At 39.7% G+C, this 21,257-nt stretch overlaps 1 protein-coding gene across 2 annotated transcripts in view; it reads left to right on the forward strand.

Annotated features, from left to right (window-relative positions):
• The first annotated feature begins 4,124 nt into the window (after window positions 1–4,124).
• LOC105916788 (G patch domain-containing protein 2-like) overlaps window positions 4,125–21,257 on the forward strand; it is a 48,102-nt gene continuing 30,969 nt past the window's right edge. For both annotated transcript variants that reach the window (XR_004933389.1, XM_036150697.1), the window contains exons 1-3: window positions 4,125–4,202; window positions 5,645–6,298; window positions 21,233–21,257. The exon at window positions 21,233–21,257 is cut by the window's right edge and continues 37 nt beyond it. Coding sequence is in view for 1 of the 2 variants with exons in the window: in XM_036150697.1 (XP_036006590.1) it covers window positions 5,649–6,298; window positions 21,233–21,257 (675 nt within the window). In the remaining variant the exon portion in view is untranslated. The remainder of the gene's footprint in view (window positions 4,203–5,644; window positions 6,299–21,232) is intronic.

The following is a 21,257-nucleotide window of genomic DNA, read 5'->3' on the forward strand; positions in this document are numbered from 1 at the left end:
CATTTAAGAACAAGAGCAATAACTTTCTGACATTATTGAAATGCGTTTTATGCAAGTAATAAAACCACCCAGAGAAGTTTGATTTATGTTAATTATGTTATTAGTCGATTTATGTTGCAAAAACTAGAGGACCAGTCAGTTCACAGAATATTTTCCCAATAGTTTTGGGGATCATCAAGACATTTTTGGTAAATCAATGATGTTTTTTTCCCCTGTCACTGGTAGTTTTAGCCTGAAACTCTATCATCGATGCTATTTTTGCCCAGTTTCTTTCTTACTGGTGAATCGTGAGCACTCAACTTAATTCATGCAACTGAGGTCTGCAGTGTTTTAGAAGTGGTTCTGGCTTATTTTGGTGATCTCCTAGATGAGTTGTTGATGTGCTCTAAGAGTAACTTTAATGGGTTGGCAGCTCCTGGTGAATGTTCACTTCCATTCCTTGTTTTTTTTTCTCCCTTCACCGGAGTACCCTGAAGCCATAGAAATGGCAGTGTAACCCTTAAGATGTCGATAAGTTTATTGTTCACTTGTTCTCGAATCTCTTTAGATATCTTAGCCGACTTCATGTTGTCAGACAGGTCCTTTTAAAATTATTTATTGATCCTACAGGTCAGGCAGTAATCAAGCCTGGGAGTGGCTTGTGAAATTGAACTTTGTTGCCAAAAAAATATGGATCTGGATCTTGTGCAGGCTTGTTCAGTAAGTGCTCACCAATAATATATATATATATACATATATATATATATATATATATATATATATATATATATATATATATATATATATATATAATTATTTTTTTTGTGTGTGACATTACCTTAGAGACTATTCAAATGATTAAAACAACATTCTTCTTTCATCTTTAGGTAAAACAAACATGGTCATTAAAAAGAATGGTAAAAATAAGAGTTTTCAAGCAGATTTATGTGACAATATCAAATAAAAAGCCTTGGCAGTAAGAGGGGAATCTGTGGTGCTGTGGTGAGTGGGACTGAACCCCCAAATTAAGTTTGGTTTTGGGCCTCATAAAACCCTGGACCAGCTCAGCTTTGTGAAGCTAACATCCCTTCATTTTTCATAATTCCTTTAAAAGTATTTCATAGAAATTAACTGTCCTTGCAGCAGGCTCATTGAAAAGAAGAATTACATGTCTGATAAAGCATTTTATCACCAGAGAAAGACCAGACATTGTACATAGAGAAATTGGGAAGATGGTAGAAACAATGAATATTAAGTGGCAAAGTATCTAAAGCTGCTGACTAAATTGAAACAGTATATCCTGAGGGGGAAAGGTTTCCAAATTGCTAATTACTGCTTCTGAAAGGGGCTCTGTTTCTGATATGTTTGCTTGTGAAAGGCTTCCACTTAATGAAGCAGTGGCTCAAGTTTTTTTTTTCCTTTTTTTTTAATATTGCCACTCTCTGGTTTTCAGTATTCTCTCTGGGCTTTCCTCCCAGGCCAGAACAATGGTGGACCCAGGAGCCCAGCTTCCCCACAGGCCCCGAACGAGAACAAGCCAGGAGCTAGGAACTGACGGAGCCGCTCGGCTTGCTGAAATGTGGAGGACGCAGATAAGGGTGCGACGGCACAGAGAGGCCCTCTCCCCGGGGCCCAGGGGGAAATTTGCAGTTATTAAGAGAAGATGAGAACGATTAAATGGCTTTTGTACTCGTTTTCACAGACTTTTCTTTTTTTTTTTTTTTATTATTTGGGCTGTCTTCATCTGATAGATGAAAGAAGTGCCAAATGACTTTTTCTTCCTGATTCTGCAACAGCACTGGCTTTGAGAAGCGACTCTTCATTACAGAGAGCTGTCTTCTGGAAGAAAATGTTACTCCAATATTGTTTTAAAAGTTACATTATCAACAGGAAAAAAAAGCATATAGTCAATAGAGTTGCTGCAATGAGATTACTTTCTACAGTGCCATGCAAAGCATCTATGTCAATGGACTTTTTCACATTTTGTCACAATTGGACAACAATCTTTAATGTATTTTTTGGGGCAATTTATGTAATAGATTGCTTTATATTCTAACCCATTGTATCAAAACCCATACAGTGTTTACCATCTGGGGCAAAAACTTAAGAGAGCACCCTCTTCCACAAGTCTGTTGTGCCCCCTGCATGGATTATGGGAAATTTGTGGAGTTTATGACCGTCAACAGATTATTTTACCTGAATCGTAGCTCTTTGCGGTTCCTCCAGAGATACCATGGGCTTCATGGTTGCTTCTATGGTTGATACATTTGTAGCTGTGCCAAGCTCTTTTAATTTTTGAATGATTGGATGAACAGAGCTCTGCGAGATATCAGGCAATAGTTTCATAAGCTACTCCTGTGTCAAACTTCTCCGCAACTATCTCCTTGATCTGTTTGCTGAATCCCTGTGTCTTTATAGTGTCATTTATTCACTAATGTTCACTAACAAACCTCTGATGCCTTTTTTGAACAACTGCTTTTATTGCAAGAATAAACAACACCCAGGGGAAAGTCTATCCACGGATTATTGACTTCAAAAGGTAATTCGTTGCACTGCTTTCTTTATTCTAGAGGTATCACGATAAAGCGGACTGCCTTTTTAGAGTTCAAGTATAAACATTTTCTTTCAATTTTATGCTGTGTAGATGTATGCACAGATATGTTGTGTTTTACGTTTTCAGCGCACTTAATACCTTCACACTATCTTACAACTTATAATAATATTTAGAGTAAATACAAAAAACAGATTACAAATTATGATTTCATTTGTTAAGGGGGAAAAGCTGTCCAAAGCAACCTGGCCTCATAATTGCTCCCCTCATTAAATCTTTGCATACCTGTGATTAAACACAGTTTGATACTTCAGTTTCACAGGGAAAATCCAGGTCTGACTGGTGCCAGACCTTTAGAATCAGGAAATCTCTTAAATTTGACCCACCTGACAGCACGAAGTAGGTTAAAATCCTTTCTGTTCAATTTGAGCTCCATCCTACCAAGCTCCTTAACTCCTCTGATTTTAAAGAAGAGAATTAACTTGTCAGAAATGGAATATATCTAATATTGCCCAATTGTTGATAATACAGCATATTCAGATGAAAATGCAATATTTAAGTTAAATAAAGGAATAACAGCAGCTGATTAGTGGAATGTGATAAAAATGGCAATATCCATGATCGTATAAGCAACACCCCAGCTAGTAGCTAAAGGACTACAAATGGAGATTAGCATGTCAGAGACAGTTTAAATGTTTGTAAACACTCCAGCTCTTACCACACTGCCAAAAGTACCAATGCCTGCTTTAATAATCCATATATCACTATGTTTAATTGACCATCAAAGTAGTCTGACCCAAACCCCGTAGATGACCCGTGGAGTATTGTCAATGGGGTAAATGAGAGACACCAGAACCAACAATGTAGACAAGCTGAAGGATGCCATTAAAGCAAACAACCGGGGATTCATTGCACCTCAGCAGCTCCGCAGGCTGATGGCCTCCATGCCTCACTTTATGATGCTATAAAAGAGGAGTTCCAACCAAGTTTTGGCATAGTTTACAGAAATGTCTGTATTACTTTCCTTTTATTATTGCAGCGATAGACAGGGTACCTCGAGACCCTTGGTCCATGTCTTCCCCTTTCTCTCTTTGTATGTTACCTGTCTGATAACTCCCAATAAAGGCCTGTTCTGCTGCAAAAAACGTTTTTCTTTTTAATCTGGTGAAATATTTTAATATGAGTTCATGTTAGGTTTTCATGAGCTGTAAGCCATGAACATCGATCGAGAGAAACGCTTGATCAATGTGTGTGTGTAATAAATCTACTTTACTTAGTGGATTCATTTCTGAAATAAATTGGTCAGTCATATTGGCATTTCTTGAGATTTACATGTACAGATGTAAATGAGACATCTAACAGCATAACAAAAAAAATCCATAAATGATAAAAACCTGAATCATCACAAAATATTTATAATAAAATATAAAAGTAATGTAAAAGTCTTAGAATCATTTTTAATATAATAAAATAAACAGAATGAGCCGGCGGAACGGAGGTGAAAGCGTTATCTGGGTCTTGGCAGGCCGACATGTGGCTTCCTATCTGCGCTCGTGTTGTTTTGAACTACGTCACAGCGAGGCGGAGCCGCCTGATTGGCTGTAGCGCAGAGCGGAAGTGCGTCTGTTTTCCCAGCTGAGTGCTGAAAACAAAACAAGACAAGCTGCGAATGGTGAGTGCTCCTAGCCTTTGGAGTTTCGTTGCTATTTCTCGCCGTAGCAGACGCGTAGAGATGCTGTCTGGGTGACTGGCCGCCTTACGCGCCCGTAAACGCCCCGTTTTGCTGACAGTCTCGGGCAAATAGCTGCTCGGCTCTCCTTGTGCCGAGCTCACATGTGAGCTGTTATGCAACAGCTCGGAGCGTGCAGGTTACTAAAGCATGCCTCTGCTGTTGTTCTGCTGCAGTGATGCTGCAACGCTGCCCTGCAGAGCACTGCACTGGTCACGGAGACATTTCAGGCGCTTCGTAGCCGCCGGGAAACGCGCACAGGCGGTTTTTTTTTAACGGGGCTGTCTTCTACGTTGATGTAATCAAATGAGGGGACGCTCTTGTTCGAGCATCGTCAATGGTTTGCTGCTTGATCTACCATCACCCTGTCCACAAAGGCTGCATAATTAGTGGAGTACATGTGGTAATATAGAGAAATCAGTGGGATCAGAGTTTTCTCTTTTCCATTTTTTCTCTCCAGTCAGTGTTTTTCATGGAAGCACAATCTGCAAGTTGCACCTATTGTTGTTTTAGCACTCTTTTGTTGGCCCCACAAGCCCCCAAAATTAGCCATTTAAGCCCAGAAAGGTTTGTCTTTTTTTTTTTTTTTTTTTTTTAAATAAATGTGTACTCGAGATGCACCAATCAACTGGCCAGAAATCAGAACCAATCAATTTTTGCTTTGATTGGACATGACAAATGATTATCTGTCCAAGTAGTCCAAAGTAATAATAATAAAAAATCATAAATCTTTTGTCCCATTAACACACCAAATAAACAGCATATGTACTTTGATGTTTATCTTTCAACTTACTCAAAAACACATTAAAGTTAAACAGTAAAAAAAACAATATTTTTTGTGAGAGGAAATCATTTAAAGCTTTTCCATTAGTGGATGTCCTTACAAGTTCTTCCTGAGGTCAAGTCTTCCAGTGCTTGAAAAGAGAATGAAAATCTGAAGTGATTGCACAAGTGATTAATATTTGGAAATAAAATGAATTTCTACTAATACTGTCCGAATTTCCTTTTTGGGATTAATTAATTATGATTGAGCTTAATTTAATTGCATTTCAGTTGACAATTTGCAAAATACGAGAAAAAAAGGTCATAGGAATGTGTTGCCTTTTGCTATAAGAATAATGTGAAATTCTAAAAAGCAGCTCAGCAAGTAAATATTATTTACTTTTAAAGAATCTGATAAAAGCTTTGATATTTCTAATAATGATGTTCATGTTTTAAATGACTGTGATCTAATTTCATGATGCATAATTAGAAATAGGGTGTTATTTGACACACATAGAAAGGGTAGTTCAACAGTGTTTTCAGAACTCTTTCAGATGCTTTCTGGTGTTGTAATCTGATACAACTGGTTTAACTTTTTCCTCTGTTGTGTCCCTGGTTTCCAGCACCATGATGGATGAGCTGGTGCAGGACCTGGTGTCTGCACTGGAGCAGGCCTCAGAGCAGACCAAGTTAGGGGAGCTGTGGGAGGAAATGGTTCTGAGTCCGCTGCAGCATCGGCGACAGATCCGCCGGCGGCGAGGTCGGAAGCGTCTCCACGAGTCCTCCGTCTATCCGGTGGCGCGCAGGCGTCGCTGGATCGAGGCTTCTGAGTCCAGTCTGGATGAAGCCAAAGAATACAGAGAGAACCTATCCTCCACCTTCAGCACAGCTGTGGCGAACTACAGCGACTCAGACGATATGGCCACCAATGACCACTGGCCTCGCATCGTTAGGGGCCCTGTGAGAGCCAGGCACCCGTCTTGGCCAGAGTCCGACTCCTTCACCGACAGCAATCCAGGCCAGCCGCTCAGAAGGCGCAGGAAGGTCAAGCGCATGACTTCAAACATGACAGTCAGACTTCAGCAGAAGTTACATGACGGAAAGAAGAGGAGCATGCCGTCTAAGGTGCAGCATTTGTCGGGATCTAGGAGGAGGTCGAGCAGTTGGACAGGAGCAGAGAGACAGGCCGAAGGAGGCAGAATGATGGGAAAGGAGCGCTGGAAGAGAAAGATGGCAAAGGAGAGCAGGGACGCTCCAGATGAGAACATGTCTGACGGGTAATGCGAAATCTGTTTTTCTCAAGACTTAATCTTTCAATAATTTTCATGTTGAAAACTAGCTTCAGTCTTTTACATAAATTCAGAAGCAAATATAACGTTTTGATGTTGATTACAGTTAAAAATACATGATACATGCTTAATAATAATGTTTAACTTATATTCTAAATGCTATTCTGACAAAGCCTGATTTTACTCGTAAAGTTTTTTGCAAATGTCAATCTTTCATTCATATCACCACTAGGAACCCCGCGACGTCCCTTACTGGCGCTAAGAACCCTTTAGGTATCCCACGATCTTTGCGTGACATGACGTATAAGCACTAGCCTCGTGAGACCATCCTGATCTCGCGAGCTTTCAAGGTTTCACTCGCAGATCAGTCTGGATACTCTCCGTTGAAGAAAATTTGGAGCCGTTCACCAAACGAACGTCCAATCAGCGTTGGCTTTGAGGCGGGTTGAGGTGTGACGCAACGGGAAGTGCGACAGTTCAGTCTAAACAACATGGCGGCTTCAGCCGATGAAACTAGCGTTAGCGTGGCTATCGAGCAAGTTTTATCGGAATTACAGAGTATTTCTTTGCTGAGCTAACGAGCCTTTACCTGCAGCAGCAAGAGTAGCTTGGCTTGTGGTTGTGTTTTCGTCGTCGCTCGTAACAGAGCGACGACGAATCTGATTGGTTTATTTGGCCCGTCTATCACCAACATAGGCCAATCAGCTAACCAGTATTTTCGCCCCTTCCCAAAATTACTTCAACGGAAGGTTTCCAGATGGATATGCGGAGCAAATCTATCTGGCGGAGTCAGGTAATATAAGCACAGCCTCCTCACGGAAATCAACAAAAATGTCCAGAGAGAAGAGAACACGCACTTTGTAGTTCATTTTCTGAAGGCTGTAGGCCCAGATTTGACTCGCATCATCCATGGACGTTTCCGTCACGTAATGACGTCAGACTTGAAGGCTGTCCGAAATCGGCACAGCAGTCCGATGCTCCTTTCATTTGCACAGTAGAGTTTTAACTGTTGACCTTGTGAAAGGTTACGGAACAGGAACTAGGAGCTATAATTAAGTGTATTCGGAGGTGTATTATCTCTGGATGTCAACTAATTAGTAATTAGAGTCCACCTGTATGCAATTAAATCTCAGCGTCATTATATCCATTCTGTGAAGGCTTCAGAAGTTTTGGTTGAGAACATTAAGAAACAAACAGTGCCATAAAGCCCAAAGGAACACAGCAGACGAGTCAGTGAGGAAGTTGTGGAGACGTTTAAAGCACAGTTGTGTTACAAAGCAGAATTTCAAGCTTTAGGCGTTCCTTTTACCTTTAAGAAGAATCGGCAACAATTTCACTCTGTAGATGTGCAAAGCTGGCAGAGAAAACCCCCAAAAGACCTGCAGGAAATAGTTTTTCTAGTAAGTAAGTAAAGTTTATCTATATAGCACCTTTCTCACACAGTACAAGGCATAAAATACAAAACAGCACAACATAGCATATATACAGAGAAGATACATACAATCATAGCAGTGCTTGGGAAAGCGAGTCGAAAATGTTTGCTTAAAAGAGAATTTTTACAGAGTTCACCAAGCGCAGGTAAAGTGGTGCATTTCACAGTCATACAAGTCATTAGCTGGAGGGACTGGTTGAAGAGATTTTATATATATATATATATATATATATATATATATATATATATATATATATATATATATATATATATATATATATATATATATATATATATATATATATATATAACTAAGGCAGCATAGGAAAAAAAACAGGTCACATAAAAATGATCTAAATGCTAATTACTCAAGTTATCAATATTGGCCATATCCTCTGAGCCTGGAATCATTCTTCTTTATTCTTAAGTGTTGACATTAAAATTAATGGCAGTCTTCATCCTTATCTCTTTTACCTGCAGTGATTATGAGGGAGGGATCTTTGGCAGCTCTGCCCTCAGGCAACTCCCAGCTCATTATTACCCTTTGAGAACTATTGTCACAAACAGATAAGTGACTTGGTGTGGTATTGATTTGTTTTGAAATATATGCCTGACTTTGGGTGGGTAATTAAACTTCTGGTTGTCCCACAGTCCCAGAGTCAACCCTCCTGTGTGCATTTCATTTCACTCACCTAAATATGGATCTTACTTCCACCAGAGAGGGACTTTCTTTTGTTAAACTGAACTGATTGCTACACTAGAAATATAACACATTTATAAAAACAAGTAGAATAATTACCCTTTGTGGGTTTTTTTTAAGTGCAACATGTTTAAACACCTGAAGTGGTGAATCTTCCTTGATAACAGCTAATTAATGAAAGGATTCGTTTCTCCCTCAGTCACAGTTGACCCAGTGCAAGTGTTTATTTTAACTTTATTTAACTAGCAGAAATAACACGTGCTGTCAACCAGACAAGCTATTTTGTCTTGGAAAATAAGTAGATAAATAATATTACAATACGATGCCCATGAAAAAACTGTGAGAAATGCCAATTTAGTAATTTTTTTTATATACCATTATAAATGCTCGATTGTTGCTAATTTTATTCTTTAATGAGAATGTGTTCATTCTTGCGTATATCAGCAGTTCAGCAGCGGCGCAGCATGTCGACAAGGATGTCAAAACGTATAACTTTAGAATAATCTCACTCTGAATAAATGGGAAAATCGGACGCAGTATTAATCTTCATGCAACAAAACCTGATCTTAAACATTGCGGCGTGCTTATAAATAAACAAAGGTGAATATTAAGTATTAAGTATAATATTAAATATTAATATATATTAATATTAATATAATATATTAATATTATCCGCTTCCTAAGAACAGCCTTCAGGCTGTAAAGACTGTTAAACCCTGGGACTAAACAATTTTATGTTGAACTGACTGGAGTCGCTCTGAGACGAGGGGAGGAGGAGAGGGCGCTGTGCAGGTCTGATGGTGCACACGCATGTGACATAACAGCGGTCGTTGTGCAACTTCAGGCCTAGTTCTCATTCATAAAGCGCTGAAATTGCGGACAAATCTGGGTACATTTTAAATTGACTGTCCCTGTTATTCTGGGATGTGTGGTCATTCTAGAAAAAAAGCAAGCTAACCATAGCTCCCTCCCTCATTGCTCCAATACGGGCTCTGTAACGTCCATCCAGCTGTCATCTATACCGGCTTATCTGTGCAGGTTTGCAGGGACCTTCGGCGATCGAAGCACTGTTATTTTGTGTTAAACTATTTTGGGGCTTCCTTAGTTTGTCATATTTTGGCTAAAGCATCTGTTGTGAGCAGTTGGCGGAGGTTAATCCTGCTGCTTAGAGATGAATCCCAAGTCTGACCGTACTTCACGGACTCAGAGAGGGTTTGGGGAGGAGCTGACGGCTTTCCAGGTTTTATGATTGATATGTAATCTTTAAAATGTAACTTTTGTTTTTTTATCTCTTAATTTTCTTTACTTTTGTTTCTAGTACTTTAAGACACTTAAAGAGCACTATAAATAATATGCATAATTAAAAAAAAAAATTGGGGTGTGGGGGTGGTTGGTGCCTATCTCCAGCAGTCAATGCGGTCAATTATAAAGCCCTTTACACTGATACATGAACCGGTACAATAATGATAAAAGGAAATATATTTTCTTATTAAACTCAAGCATAAAATTTAAAAAAAAATCTGTTATGCAGAACTGCTGACAAAACAACCTTTTTACTCTTTTTTTAAATAATAGCCTAATTAATATTGTCTCTAAGAAAAAGTTAAACATGTAGCCGAAGTTCAAAAATAGTTTTGTGCTTCCTGGGTGTCTGGAGTGACAACGAGAAGGGTTTGATCTTCCTCTTTCATTGACAGCAGCTCCCAAACAGCCAGGAATAGAGGCAATTTACTCATAAATGGGGCGGACCAAATCGTTTTGCACTTCTTATCCAAAGTGGACGCAATCTTTGAAGATCAGGTGTAACATGCTGACTTATTGCTCACAAAGTTTTTTTTTTCTGTTGACGCAATTTAGCGCTCCTTATTTGGAGTCTTATAGACTCATCTAGGACTCATAGAGAAAGAGGTTGGCTAAGATCTGTCTCTGTATGCTCTAAACTTGTCAAGTTTTGTTGTCAGGTGCCTTTATTTTTTGGCAAAAAAGGGTTATATACAAAATATGAGACAGATTTAGACAGCTGGAGTTCCACCTCATGAACTAATACAAACCTTTGCCTGTGAAATGATAATGGTATAAGTCACCCAGAAGAAGATCTAGAACTAGCTGGCTGAAATAACCAAAAACAGCCCAGCAAAGTTGTCTTTAAAAAGAAAATCACTGTACATTACTTTCTACACTGCAAAAACAGAACTAAAAATAAGTAAAATTTTCTTGAAATTAGTGTATTTATCCTTGATTTGAGCAGGTAAATAAGATTATCTGCCAATGGAAAGAGTAATTTTACCCCTAAAATAAGATAATTAGATATAATGCACTTGAAATAAGTTGATGGAGATGAGTTCTTCCTATTTTAAGTGCAAAAATCTTATTCCGTTGGCAGATTATCTTATTTACCTGCTCAAATAAAGGACAAATACACTAATTTCAAGAAGATTTTAACTTATTTTAGTTGTGTTTTTGCAGTGTAATCGTACTTTTAAGTACAAGTTTCAAATGCCATGGACACACATTCATCCTCATAAATCACAGAAGCTGGCTTTAACGTCTTTTAGAGACTGCAATCTGGAAAAACCCAAGATCCAGACTTAAAGTGGACTCAGCTGAACACAAGCTTGTGGTTTCTTTATTTCTGCACAGCTGACATAAGCTTGTGTCCAGAGATGTGAAAAGCCACCCAGAGTTGATAAATGGCTTCACTTATTCATAACACAGTTTCAAGTTACATTCTCAACGCCATGGGCTGAACGATGGTGGGAGGACAGTTTCTGATGCCAGGCTTTGTCTTTAGCATAGAGATTTTCCTCAGATCCATTCAGTATTTTCATTGCACAGTCTTCAGCAGAAAACCTAATGAGCATTTGTTACATTTTCCTGCTGCTCTTTCATGTTTTAATACACAAAGTGGACAATCAGCTGCTTGTATTTAAAAGTCTTTTCTCTTCCATTGTTTATTTATTTTATTTTTTTTGCAGATCTCCTTATGATCTGATCATATAAAGCATGTGAGCACTTGAAGCAACCGTTAATGGAGCAGAGAAGGCTTTACGTCTTCGGGTTTAATTTGTGCTGACCTCCCCAGCCCCTAAACAGTATTTGTTTTCTTACTTTATGGAAAAATCAATAGCCGTTCTGACAGAAAACAGCCCAGGAGAAGAAATAAATGGGAGCGCCTAAGCGTGCTGTCAATCATTTCTCACTTACACAACTGCAACGGTCTTGATTGCTGCTCAGTGGACTGCCACTCTGTACTGAGGGCTGAACAATCAAACGGTTAAGCCTTGACGGAGGCAAAGGGGTATTAACAAATGGCAGCAGGGATGGGGGGCTGACAGCGTTACAACAGCAATATTTATACTTTGAGGCTGTGTGGTCCATTGGATGTCAGACACAGATGCCATTGTTGAACCACGTGGACGCCTTTGGTCTCTTTTCGTGCTGCTAACCTTTTTTTGCTCCGGAGCGTTTGCTCTGCTGAAACGTGCCCCTCCTCAAGGTCACTCTCCTTATGCGCACACCGAGGAGAGCTTCGCCTTCAGCCACCCGAGTGCGAGGAGAGCAGATGTTGGAAGCTCCAGTTGGACTCCACATCCTTGATTAGACCTGGCCCAGCCTGCTGGCACTGAGGCCACCTGGCACCCAGGCTGGCCCAGCAAGCGGCCCTAACCTGTGGGTAGCGGCTTCCCGGGCTCCCGGCCTCCGTCTCCAGCTGTGTTTCCAGCCGCTTCTGTTGATGTTGACTTCTCGCGGGCTGAGAACGGCAAAAACAAGAGCCTCCCCGAGCTCGCTCCGCTCTATCCTGAGCGTAATTTAGATTTTGAGAACTCCACCAGGAGCTTTTGAGGAGACAGTGCGGCGTTTGCTGAAGTTAATTTTCATAAATCTCTGAGACTAATCCAATTACTACAGCTCAGGGAGGGTGGGATAACCTTATAATCAGACGCCAATGGAAGAGGGCACAGATTTGGGTTGGAGCGACTTGTTTGAAGAGCTCGCAGATCCATTGTTATCAGCGCTTTGCTCCCCTCCAATGCTCGTCTCCTTTATTTCTCTGCAGAATGAGCCTAGGCTCAATAAATGGTGGCTTGCCTGTAATCTCTGTGCAAACTGGCCTGCCTCTCCCAGGAGCTGAGGATTATATCCTAATGATTAGTGCTCATCTGGATACTGTGTTTGGCTTCGCCTCTTTGACTTGTGTAGAGACAATTGGGCCATATGGGGAGTCAAGTTTATCTCCCTTAAATATGGAGTTTTTGCCCTTGTGTCCTATTAACATACAGTGTCTTGTCAAAGTATTCACACCCCAACTTTTTCGCTTTTTGTCACTTTATAATCAAAAACTTCAGTGTATTTAGGATTGTAGGTGCAAGCCTGACAGACAGTAGTATCTACACTGCAAAAACAGAACTAAAAATAAGTTAATTGTTTTTTTAAACTAGTGTATTTGTCCTTGATTTCAGCAGATAAATAAGATTATCTGCCAATGGAAAGAGTAATTTTAACCCTAAAATAAGATAATTAGATATACTGCACTTGAAATATGTTAATGAAGACGAGTTCTTCCTATTTTAAGTGCAAAAACCTTATTCCACTGGCAGATTATCTTATTATCCTACTCAAATAAAGTACTAATACACTAATTTCAAGAAAAAATTACTGTATTTTAGTTCTGTTTTTGCAGTGTACTTGTAAAGTGAAAGGAAAGTAATGCATGATTTCCAAATGTTTTAACTAAAGATATCTGAAAACTGTGATGTCCATTTGTATTCACCCCTACCTGAGTAGTTACTTTGGAAAACTATTTTTTACTTGAAGTTAGCACTGTTTTTTTTAGCCTACCTCTACCACCTTTGCTCATCTAGAGACTGAAACTCTTGTCCGTTTTCTTTACAAAATGGCCTCAGCTAAGGCTACGTTCACACTGCAGGCAAATGCAACCCATATCTGTCTCTTTCTTGGCGTTGTGAACGGCCCAGTTCTGATCTTTTCACCCTTTAAAACGTTCGTTCTGTGCCACTTCCATATGTGGTGCTAAATTGGATATATATATATTTTTCAAAGCGTCCGCAGTCTGGACGGTCGTGTTGCTTTTCATACGTCGTTTACGTTACTGTCCTGGCTCGCCCTACACGTCCACACAGACCTCGCTACAGCAGTAACAGTCACAGCTCCACAAAAGACCCTTATTAATAACTGTGCTGTTTTCTTCTCATCATTTTTATGATGTGGTCCTAATATATTTTTTTATTTTTTATTTTTATTTATTTTTATTTATTTATTTATTTATTTTCCCCAGTGTCCTGTCTAGCAATGTGGCAATAAGAATTGATATCTTAATGCCAAATAGAGCTCGACATATTTTACTTTCACAAGTGGAGCAAACAGCTTTCGCCATAATGCTCCGCTTGATTTGTGCGTGTAAATAGCTTTATTGTGATTCCTGCAGGGAGAATTTCAAATTATATGGACATTACAATGGGAAAGTAGGAGAGTAAAAGAAAAACAAGAATAGAAAAAAAAGAAAGAAGAGGTGAAAGAAAGAAGAGATAAAAGGAACAGAATGATAAAACGTCCTCTGTCTGCTCCATCACCTGGAAAGAGACACAAAAAGAACAGCACAACCAACAGACATAAAGCAACAGATACAATCGTGTAACACCTTGATACCATTGCTAAATCATATGTATTATTATTTAAGCTGACATGTGTAATGTGATACCTAAAAAACAAAGTAAAAGAAAGTAAATAAATAAATTATAGCCTTTCTGTATATAAGTGCAGAAAGTCCTAATATTTTTGACTCCCATTACTCAACAGCTTCATACTAACACAGTGATGACCGTATTTGCTATTAAATTATTTTTTAATGAAGTTTAATTGTAAACTTCTAGTAACACTTCCATCTGCAATTACGTCCGTAAACAGTGACCTGCTTTGTGACGTGTTCTTCGGTTATTTGCGCATACGGGTTGTTTTGGGGTCTTGAATCATTCAGACAGAAGTTTGATGGCATTCGCATTTAGAATAAACGACCACACACACACATAAAAATCACATTTAAAAAAATTGCAATTGAGCATCAAGACCTGCAGTGTGAACGTAGCATTAGTAAGTTTACACCGAAGACCCGTTTTCATGTCTTGCTACAGTTTCTCAGTTGGATGTATGTTTGGACTTTGACCATCTTAGCACATGGATAGTCTTTGATCTATTCTACACCAATTCATTTTGTCTGTATGTTTAGCGTTGTCCTGCTGGACCTTAAAACTCCGCTTTAGCCTTTTTTGCAGCTTCTCATAGGGTTTCTTGCAGGATTGACTTGTATTTAGCTCCATCCATCTTCTAAAAAACTCTGACCAGCTACCCTGCTTGTTTCTGATTAAATGAAGCCTTCGCGACACAACATGATGCGGCCATCGCCGTATCTCACTGTGGGAACGCCGTGTTCGGAATGATGTGCAGGGTTAGGTTTTGATATATAGCGTTTAACATGTAGTCGTAAAAGTTTATTTTTAGCATTAGCATCCCCCAGAGTTGCCTTGGGCCTCTTGGCTGCTTTTCTGAATAATGCTCTCCCTACGCATCCAGGCAAGGCACTGTAATAGTCTAGCAATTATTTTTAATAAACGTTTAATTAACATTCATTAGAAAATATTTTCTTTTTAAAATATATATATAAATAGAAAGATAAATTAAGCTTTTAATGGCAAAGTTCACCGCTTAATAATGAACGGGCTGAATTATGAAACATTGTTTTGTCCGTTATTCATAGCATTATTTAGTACTTACAGTCTCAGATGGGCCCTATTCTGCTTTAAGCAACATCGCATTACACCTTTAGTTTAATTAAATACTTAATTAGTCTCTATAATTAATCGTTAACCCCTGTGTTTCTCAGGCGTGGCCTAAAAGTTCTCAAAGTGGCTAAAGACATTCTTTCTTAAAAGTGGGAGGAGAGTTGCGTGGCTTGCTGGTTGTACCACCATAACGACGGGTATTGTAAATGTTCAAACTTGTGTCCTCTACTGATGCCGAAGTGTTGTGCGCTTCAAATGCCAGCAGATGTTCACAGCTGAGGAGCGGCCCGGGGAATCAGTCCGTAGAGGCAGCGTTGAAGGGGTTGAATGGGGGCGGAGGGACTGTCCAGGGTTGGGCCAGACATCTTCCAGATTCCCTGGAGAGGCCGTCTCCCCTCTCACATCTGCTTTGCTTGGATGTTCGGGGAGATGATGCGGGACCATCTGGGCACAGATTAGATAGACAGTCTGGATGGACGTCTTCTTATCCTGACGTCACTCTGAGGCCTCTGCAATATGGTGAAGCTCTGTCTCAGCACATATCTAACCCTCCAGGTTTCTCCTGCAAGCAAGGTCAGAGATGATAAACAGGAAGCACACTGCAGGACAGTCAGGAAAACCCAGCTTCTGCTCTCTTACAGAGTAATATGAAGCTCATTTTGCATTATTTAAACAGTACAGTTGGCATCTCTGAAATAAAAAGCCCTATACTGTACCTTACTTTTTATTATAACTGATGACTCCAATACACGTCTGACAATAAATACTTATAAAACCACTGACTTCAGTATTTTGCAAAAATCAATTAACCACTTTTTCATTTCTATTTATTTTAAGGCACAAGTTTTTCATGCATCGTCTTAGACTTTGACCGCTTTGTTCTATTTTATTTTTAATCTAAACATGGCAGCATAATTTGGAGTGTAGGCTTAAGAGATGTTAGATCTTTGTTTTCTTACTTGTCCTCAGTTCAGTTGGTAGTTGGTTTATTTTTAGGACGGAAGCATAGATTTTGATCTGCCAATTTGGATTTTAGCTGATTCAGATTTATCTCTGGGAGATACATAAAAAGATATTTGAACAACATTCAAAACATTTATTTCATCTTCCCTACTATGAGAGGTTATTAATTATGCCCTTTAGGAGCAGAAGTGATAGAAGAACAGTCACTGTAACACATAGGTTTACTATTAATGTAAAACTGGCAAAATAAGTTTGGAGGTCACATTAGTTACCCATATTAGCGAAAAACGCTGCTAGCTGCTAGCATCACTGGAATCATGGTCTCAGTGGATATTGCTTACTTGACAGCAGTGTTGTAGTCAAGTCACTATGCCTCGAGTCCGAGTCCAGGTTCGAGTCTCCAGTGTTCATGTCCGAGTCAAGTCCAAGTCATTTAAAAAAAATCCGAGTCAAGTCCGAGTCGAGTCACTATTGATCCAAGTTCGTTGTAGGAACATGCCGTGACGTGATGTATGACATGAAGCAGTAACATTCCATTGCACTAATAACTCTTTCGCTGTAGTTACCCTTGGTTTTACTCGGTAAAACGACTGCTTTTTCCAAGTCTAAGATGTCTCCTAACCATGGTTTTTAAACATTGTTGTTATGGAACGGGCAACAGTGACTCGAGGTACGCTGATAGGCCGCATATGAAGGATGTTAAAGCCGCAAGCGGCGTCGATCGGCCCTCGCAGCCAAGCGCGCTCCGGCCGGCGGGCGGGGTTCGTGCACCGCCGGCCGCCCGCCACCGCAGATGCTGTTACGCATTTTCCTCGCCCGTCCACCGGGCGATTCCCACAAACGCGTTCGGCAGTGTTCCACCATTACTCACAACAAATCTGGTGTGGATCGGTCAATGCAGCAAAGAGATACAGCCGTTGGATAATGATAATGCATTTGGGCACCGGACCGGACTAAATTGTTCGGCGGGCCGGAAAATTTATACCGATTCCTGGACGGTGACTACAAACAGAAAAAAAAAAGGCTGATGACGCCATGAACGCCAAGCAGGAGAAAAACAACGACTTACCTTTCTATCAACTCGGCCAGTTTTCCAGTCTTTCTAAGACCTCGACACTCAATCCATCGTTTGAGCTGAACGTTGGTATGTTGTTCCACAGTTCTACCAGTAAAATGGGCGCCTGGACATCCTTTTGTGAAAGTTTAACAGCTGTAAAGTCGGTCATATCCTTGTATCTGTTGCATGTGTAATGGCTGGTTGCTACGTGCGCTCTCACACTGTTTGCCCGACCTTAGCGGCAAGGGGCGTTGCTCATGAGATGGTGACATCACGTGCGCGGTACGACATTTAGATATTAAAATCATACAACAAATAATATTCTAATGACATATTAAAATTATAGCCTAATGATATAAAAAAAAGTCGAGTCTTTTTCTCAATTTCCGAGTCAGAATGATCTGAATGTAGGAGTCCGAGTCCAAGTTCGAGTCATCAGTGCTCAAGTCCAAGTCAAGTCACGAGTCTCTAAATTTAGCTAATGACTCGGACTCGAGTTCGAGTCTCGGTCTCGAGTACTACAACACTGCTTGACAGTTATCCATTCCTTAACTTTAACATTTTTCAGAAAACTGACTAAATTTCCAATTACAACTTGTTCCATGACAGACACATTGAAAACTCTTGGATAAAATGTAACAATTTTGTGGGGCTCCGTTCAGCCTTTATGTTATCTGCTCTAAGTCTTGCTCTCTCTATATGCTGCTTCTTCTTACATTGCTAACTTTGGGTTTTCTTGCTTCAGTGATAACCACCACACCTGAGAGAGTTGTTGTTAGTGCCCAAGTATGGTGCGTTTAATAATCAGAAAAATATCAGATCTTTGGGTTTCTGACTGGGTGGTCACCTGTTGGGCCTAATTAAGTTTCTGTAAGCATCTTTTTTTTTTATCAGTAAATACAACATGCTAAGAACAAGGGCTGAGCAATATGGAACAAAAATAATATCTCGATATTTTTAGGTTGAATGCCAATATACAATATTTATCTTGTTATACTTTTCTTTTCATAAAGTAACTAAAATAAAGCGTTTCTGAATCAAAGTTTTATCCCAAATGTCTCACAAGCAAATGTCTTAACAAACAGCTGTAGATAAATATGAAGAAGAAGAAGAAGCTACTGGAATACATAAAAGTATCATTCTAAAGCAACATAGCAACATCTCGATATAAACAATTCAGTCTGATCTTTTTTTTCTAATAATCGCAATATTTTTAAAATCTCGATATATTGCCCAGCCCTAATAGCCCCGTTTACACTACCCTTTTTTAACCGTGCCGAGAACAGTCCGAGCTCGGTAACTGAGATAACTATCGAGTGTAAATGGAACGCAACTGAACTGCACCGTACCGCGCTAAATCTAGTACTAGTTCTATAGTAGGGCTCGGCACAGTTTATCAGTGGCTCGGTTCTCTCATAACAAAGAGCGCATGAGCAGACAGCGTCATCTCCTTACAGTCAGCTGACTAATTTTGCGGTTTGATGAAAACTGATGAAAGCAACAGTTGATAAGCCTCCATAATCGTGAAATTTCAGACATTCATAATAATACCAGCTTCCCTACCGTGCCACACAATTTCCAGTGATGGTTCTGCTTAGCAGTGTGATGAACCTCATCGTCTGTCGTTGTTTCCTGCGTCTGTAAGCCCTGATTAGACGTTCGTTTGTCTTATCCACTTCCCAAAAGCCGACTCTGTGAAGTAAATTTACCAAAGGTTGCCTTCTTTGCCTGACTCTCCGCAAACAACAAAATATCACAATTATAACCAAACATACGTTCCTGAATGTTACGGGCGCCGCCATTTTTAATTGCTTGATTTTCTTTAAATGAGTGTATCTGTCCTTGATTTGAGCGGGTAAATAAGATGATCTGCCAATGGAAAAAGACTTTTGCACTTAAAATAGGAACAACTCATCTCCATCATCTTATTTCAAGTGCAGGATGTCTAGTTATCTTATTTTAGGGGTCAAAATACTCATTCCATTGGCAAATAATCTTATTTACCTGCTCAAATGAAGAACAAATACACTAACTTTAAGAACATTTTAGTTATTTTTAGATCCGTTTTTGCAGTGTGGCTGTGCAATATCAATGTTTAACATAAGAGAAACGACGATGAGGAGGAGAGCCGGATGTCGACATAAACAGAAATTACATTGTAGCATTGTAGATCGTCTATAGGAGGCGAGGAACCGTGCTAGCGCGATGTGTAAATGGTCGTAGGAACCAAGCTCGGCACGATTAACTGATCCAATCTTGGTCTGAACTCGGCATGGATCGGTTTAACGAGGCTAATGTAAATGGGGCTATAAAGAGCTATGCTGTCGTCTTGACACTTTTTAGTGTGATCTTCAAAAAAAAAAAAAAAACGAGGTAGAAATACTTCAAACCATAAACTAGAGTTTGTTTCCAGTAAAAATTGACATTTTATCTAGGAAATACTTCCTTTTCCAGAAGGAATTGTTTGAGGTAGGGAGTGAAGATCAGAACGTGGAGGTGACGGCACAAAGAGGACATGGAGGAAGCGTAACAGGGGCTTGCCGGAGGGTGTGGAGGGGACGGGCGGCGGGGCGGTCAGGACGATGGCAGCCCACACAGCAGATGTCAGCCAGTTGCTGCGTGGAAGTGGTGGCATGTCTGTGGATTGCTGTGTGTGAGGGGCACACCCAGAGGGAGGGGCGGGCTGGGGGGACTGTGCTTCTCTGTGCTGTCATCCTCCACAACGCAGGCCAGATTAGATTGGAGCTGACAGCGGAGGATATTCAATTAGATTGTTCATGTCACTCAGTGGCTTCGATCAGAGTCCCTCCTGATGCCTCTGTGTTCGCCGTCGCAACGAGGCAGAAACACGCCGCGCTCCGTCTTTTCGTGTCATTTCTGTTTACGTCGACATCCGGCTCTCCTCCTCCTCGTCATTTCTCTTACGTTAAACATTGATATTGCACAGCCACACTGCAAAAATGGATCTAAAAATAAGTAAAATGTTCTTAAAGTTAGTGTATTTGTCCTTGATTTGAGCAGGTAAATGAGATTATTTGCCAATGGAATGAGTATTTTGACCCCTAAGATAAGATAATTAGACATCGTGCACTTGAAATAAGATGATGGAGATGAGTTGTTCCTATATTAAGTGCAAAAATCTTATTCCATTAGCAAATGATCTTATTTACCCACTCAAATCAAGGACAAATACACAAATTTTAAGAACATTTTACTTATTTTAAGTTCAGTTTCCTGATTTTACATCGTCCATTTTTTCAGATACACTGCAAAAAGGGAACTAAAAGTAAGTTAAATTTTCTTGAAATGATTGTATTTTTCCTTGATTTAAGCAGGTCAATAAGACCCTTTGCCAATGGAATAAGATTTTTGCATTTAAAATAGGGACAATTTATCTCTAAAATAAGATAATTAGATTTCCTGCACTTGAAATAAGACGATGGAGATGAATTGTTCCCATATTAAGTGCAACAATCTTATTCCATTGGCAAATAGTTTTATTTACCTGCTCAAATCAAGGAAAAATACAATCATTTCAAGAAAATTTAACTTACTTTTAGTTCCCTTTTTCAGACACCACAGCATTCCTCTGCACTGCAAAAATGGATCTAAAAATAAGTAATATTTTCTTAAAATGAGTGTATCTGTCCTTGATTTGAGCTGGTAAATAAGATGATCTGCCAATGGAATAAGACTTTTGCACTTAAAATAGGAACAACTCATCTCCATCATCTTATTTCAAGTGCAGGATGTCTAATTATCTTATTTTAGGGGTCAAAATACTCATTCCATTGGCAAATAATCTTATTTACCTGCTCAAATCAAGGACAAATACACTAACTTTAAGAACATTTTACTTATTTTTACATCCGTTTTTGCAGTGTGGCCTCCAGAGAAGATCCTGTTTGATAAGACAAACCCAAACAGGTCTGCTCCTCATTCTCGTTTCCCCCCTTGCCTCTTTTCTTTGCAGGGAAACCAGCAGCACGTGCAGCAGT

The sequence above is a fragment of the Fundulus heteroclitus genome, chromosome 19 (genome assembly GCF_011125445.2).
Source record: "Fundulus heteroclitus isolate FHET01 chromosome 19, MU-UCD_Fhet_4.1, whole genome shotgun sequence".
NCBI lineage: Eukaryota > Metazoa > Chordata > Actinopteri > Cyprinodontiformes > Fundulidae > Fundulus > Fundulus heteroclitus.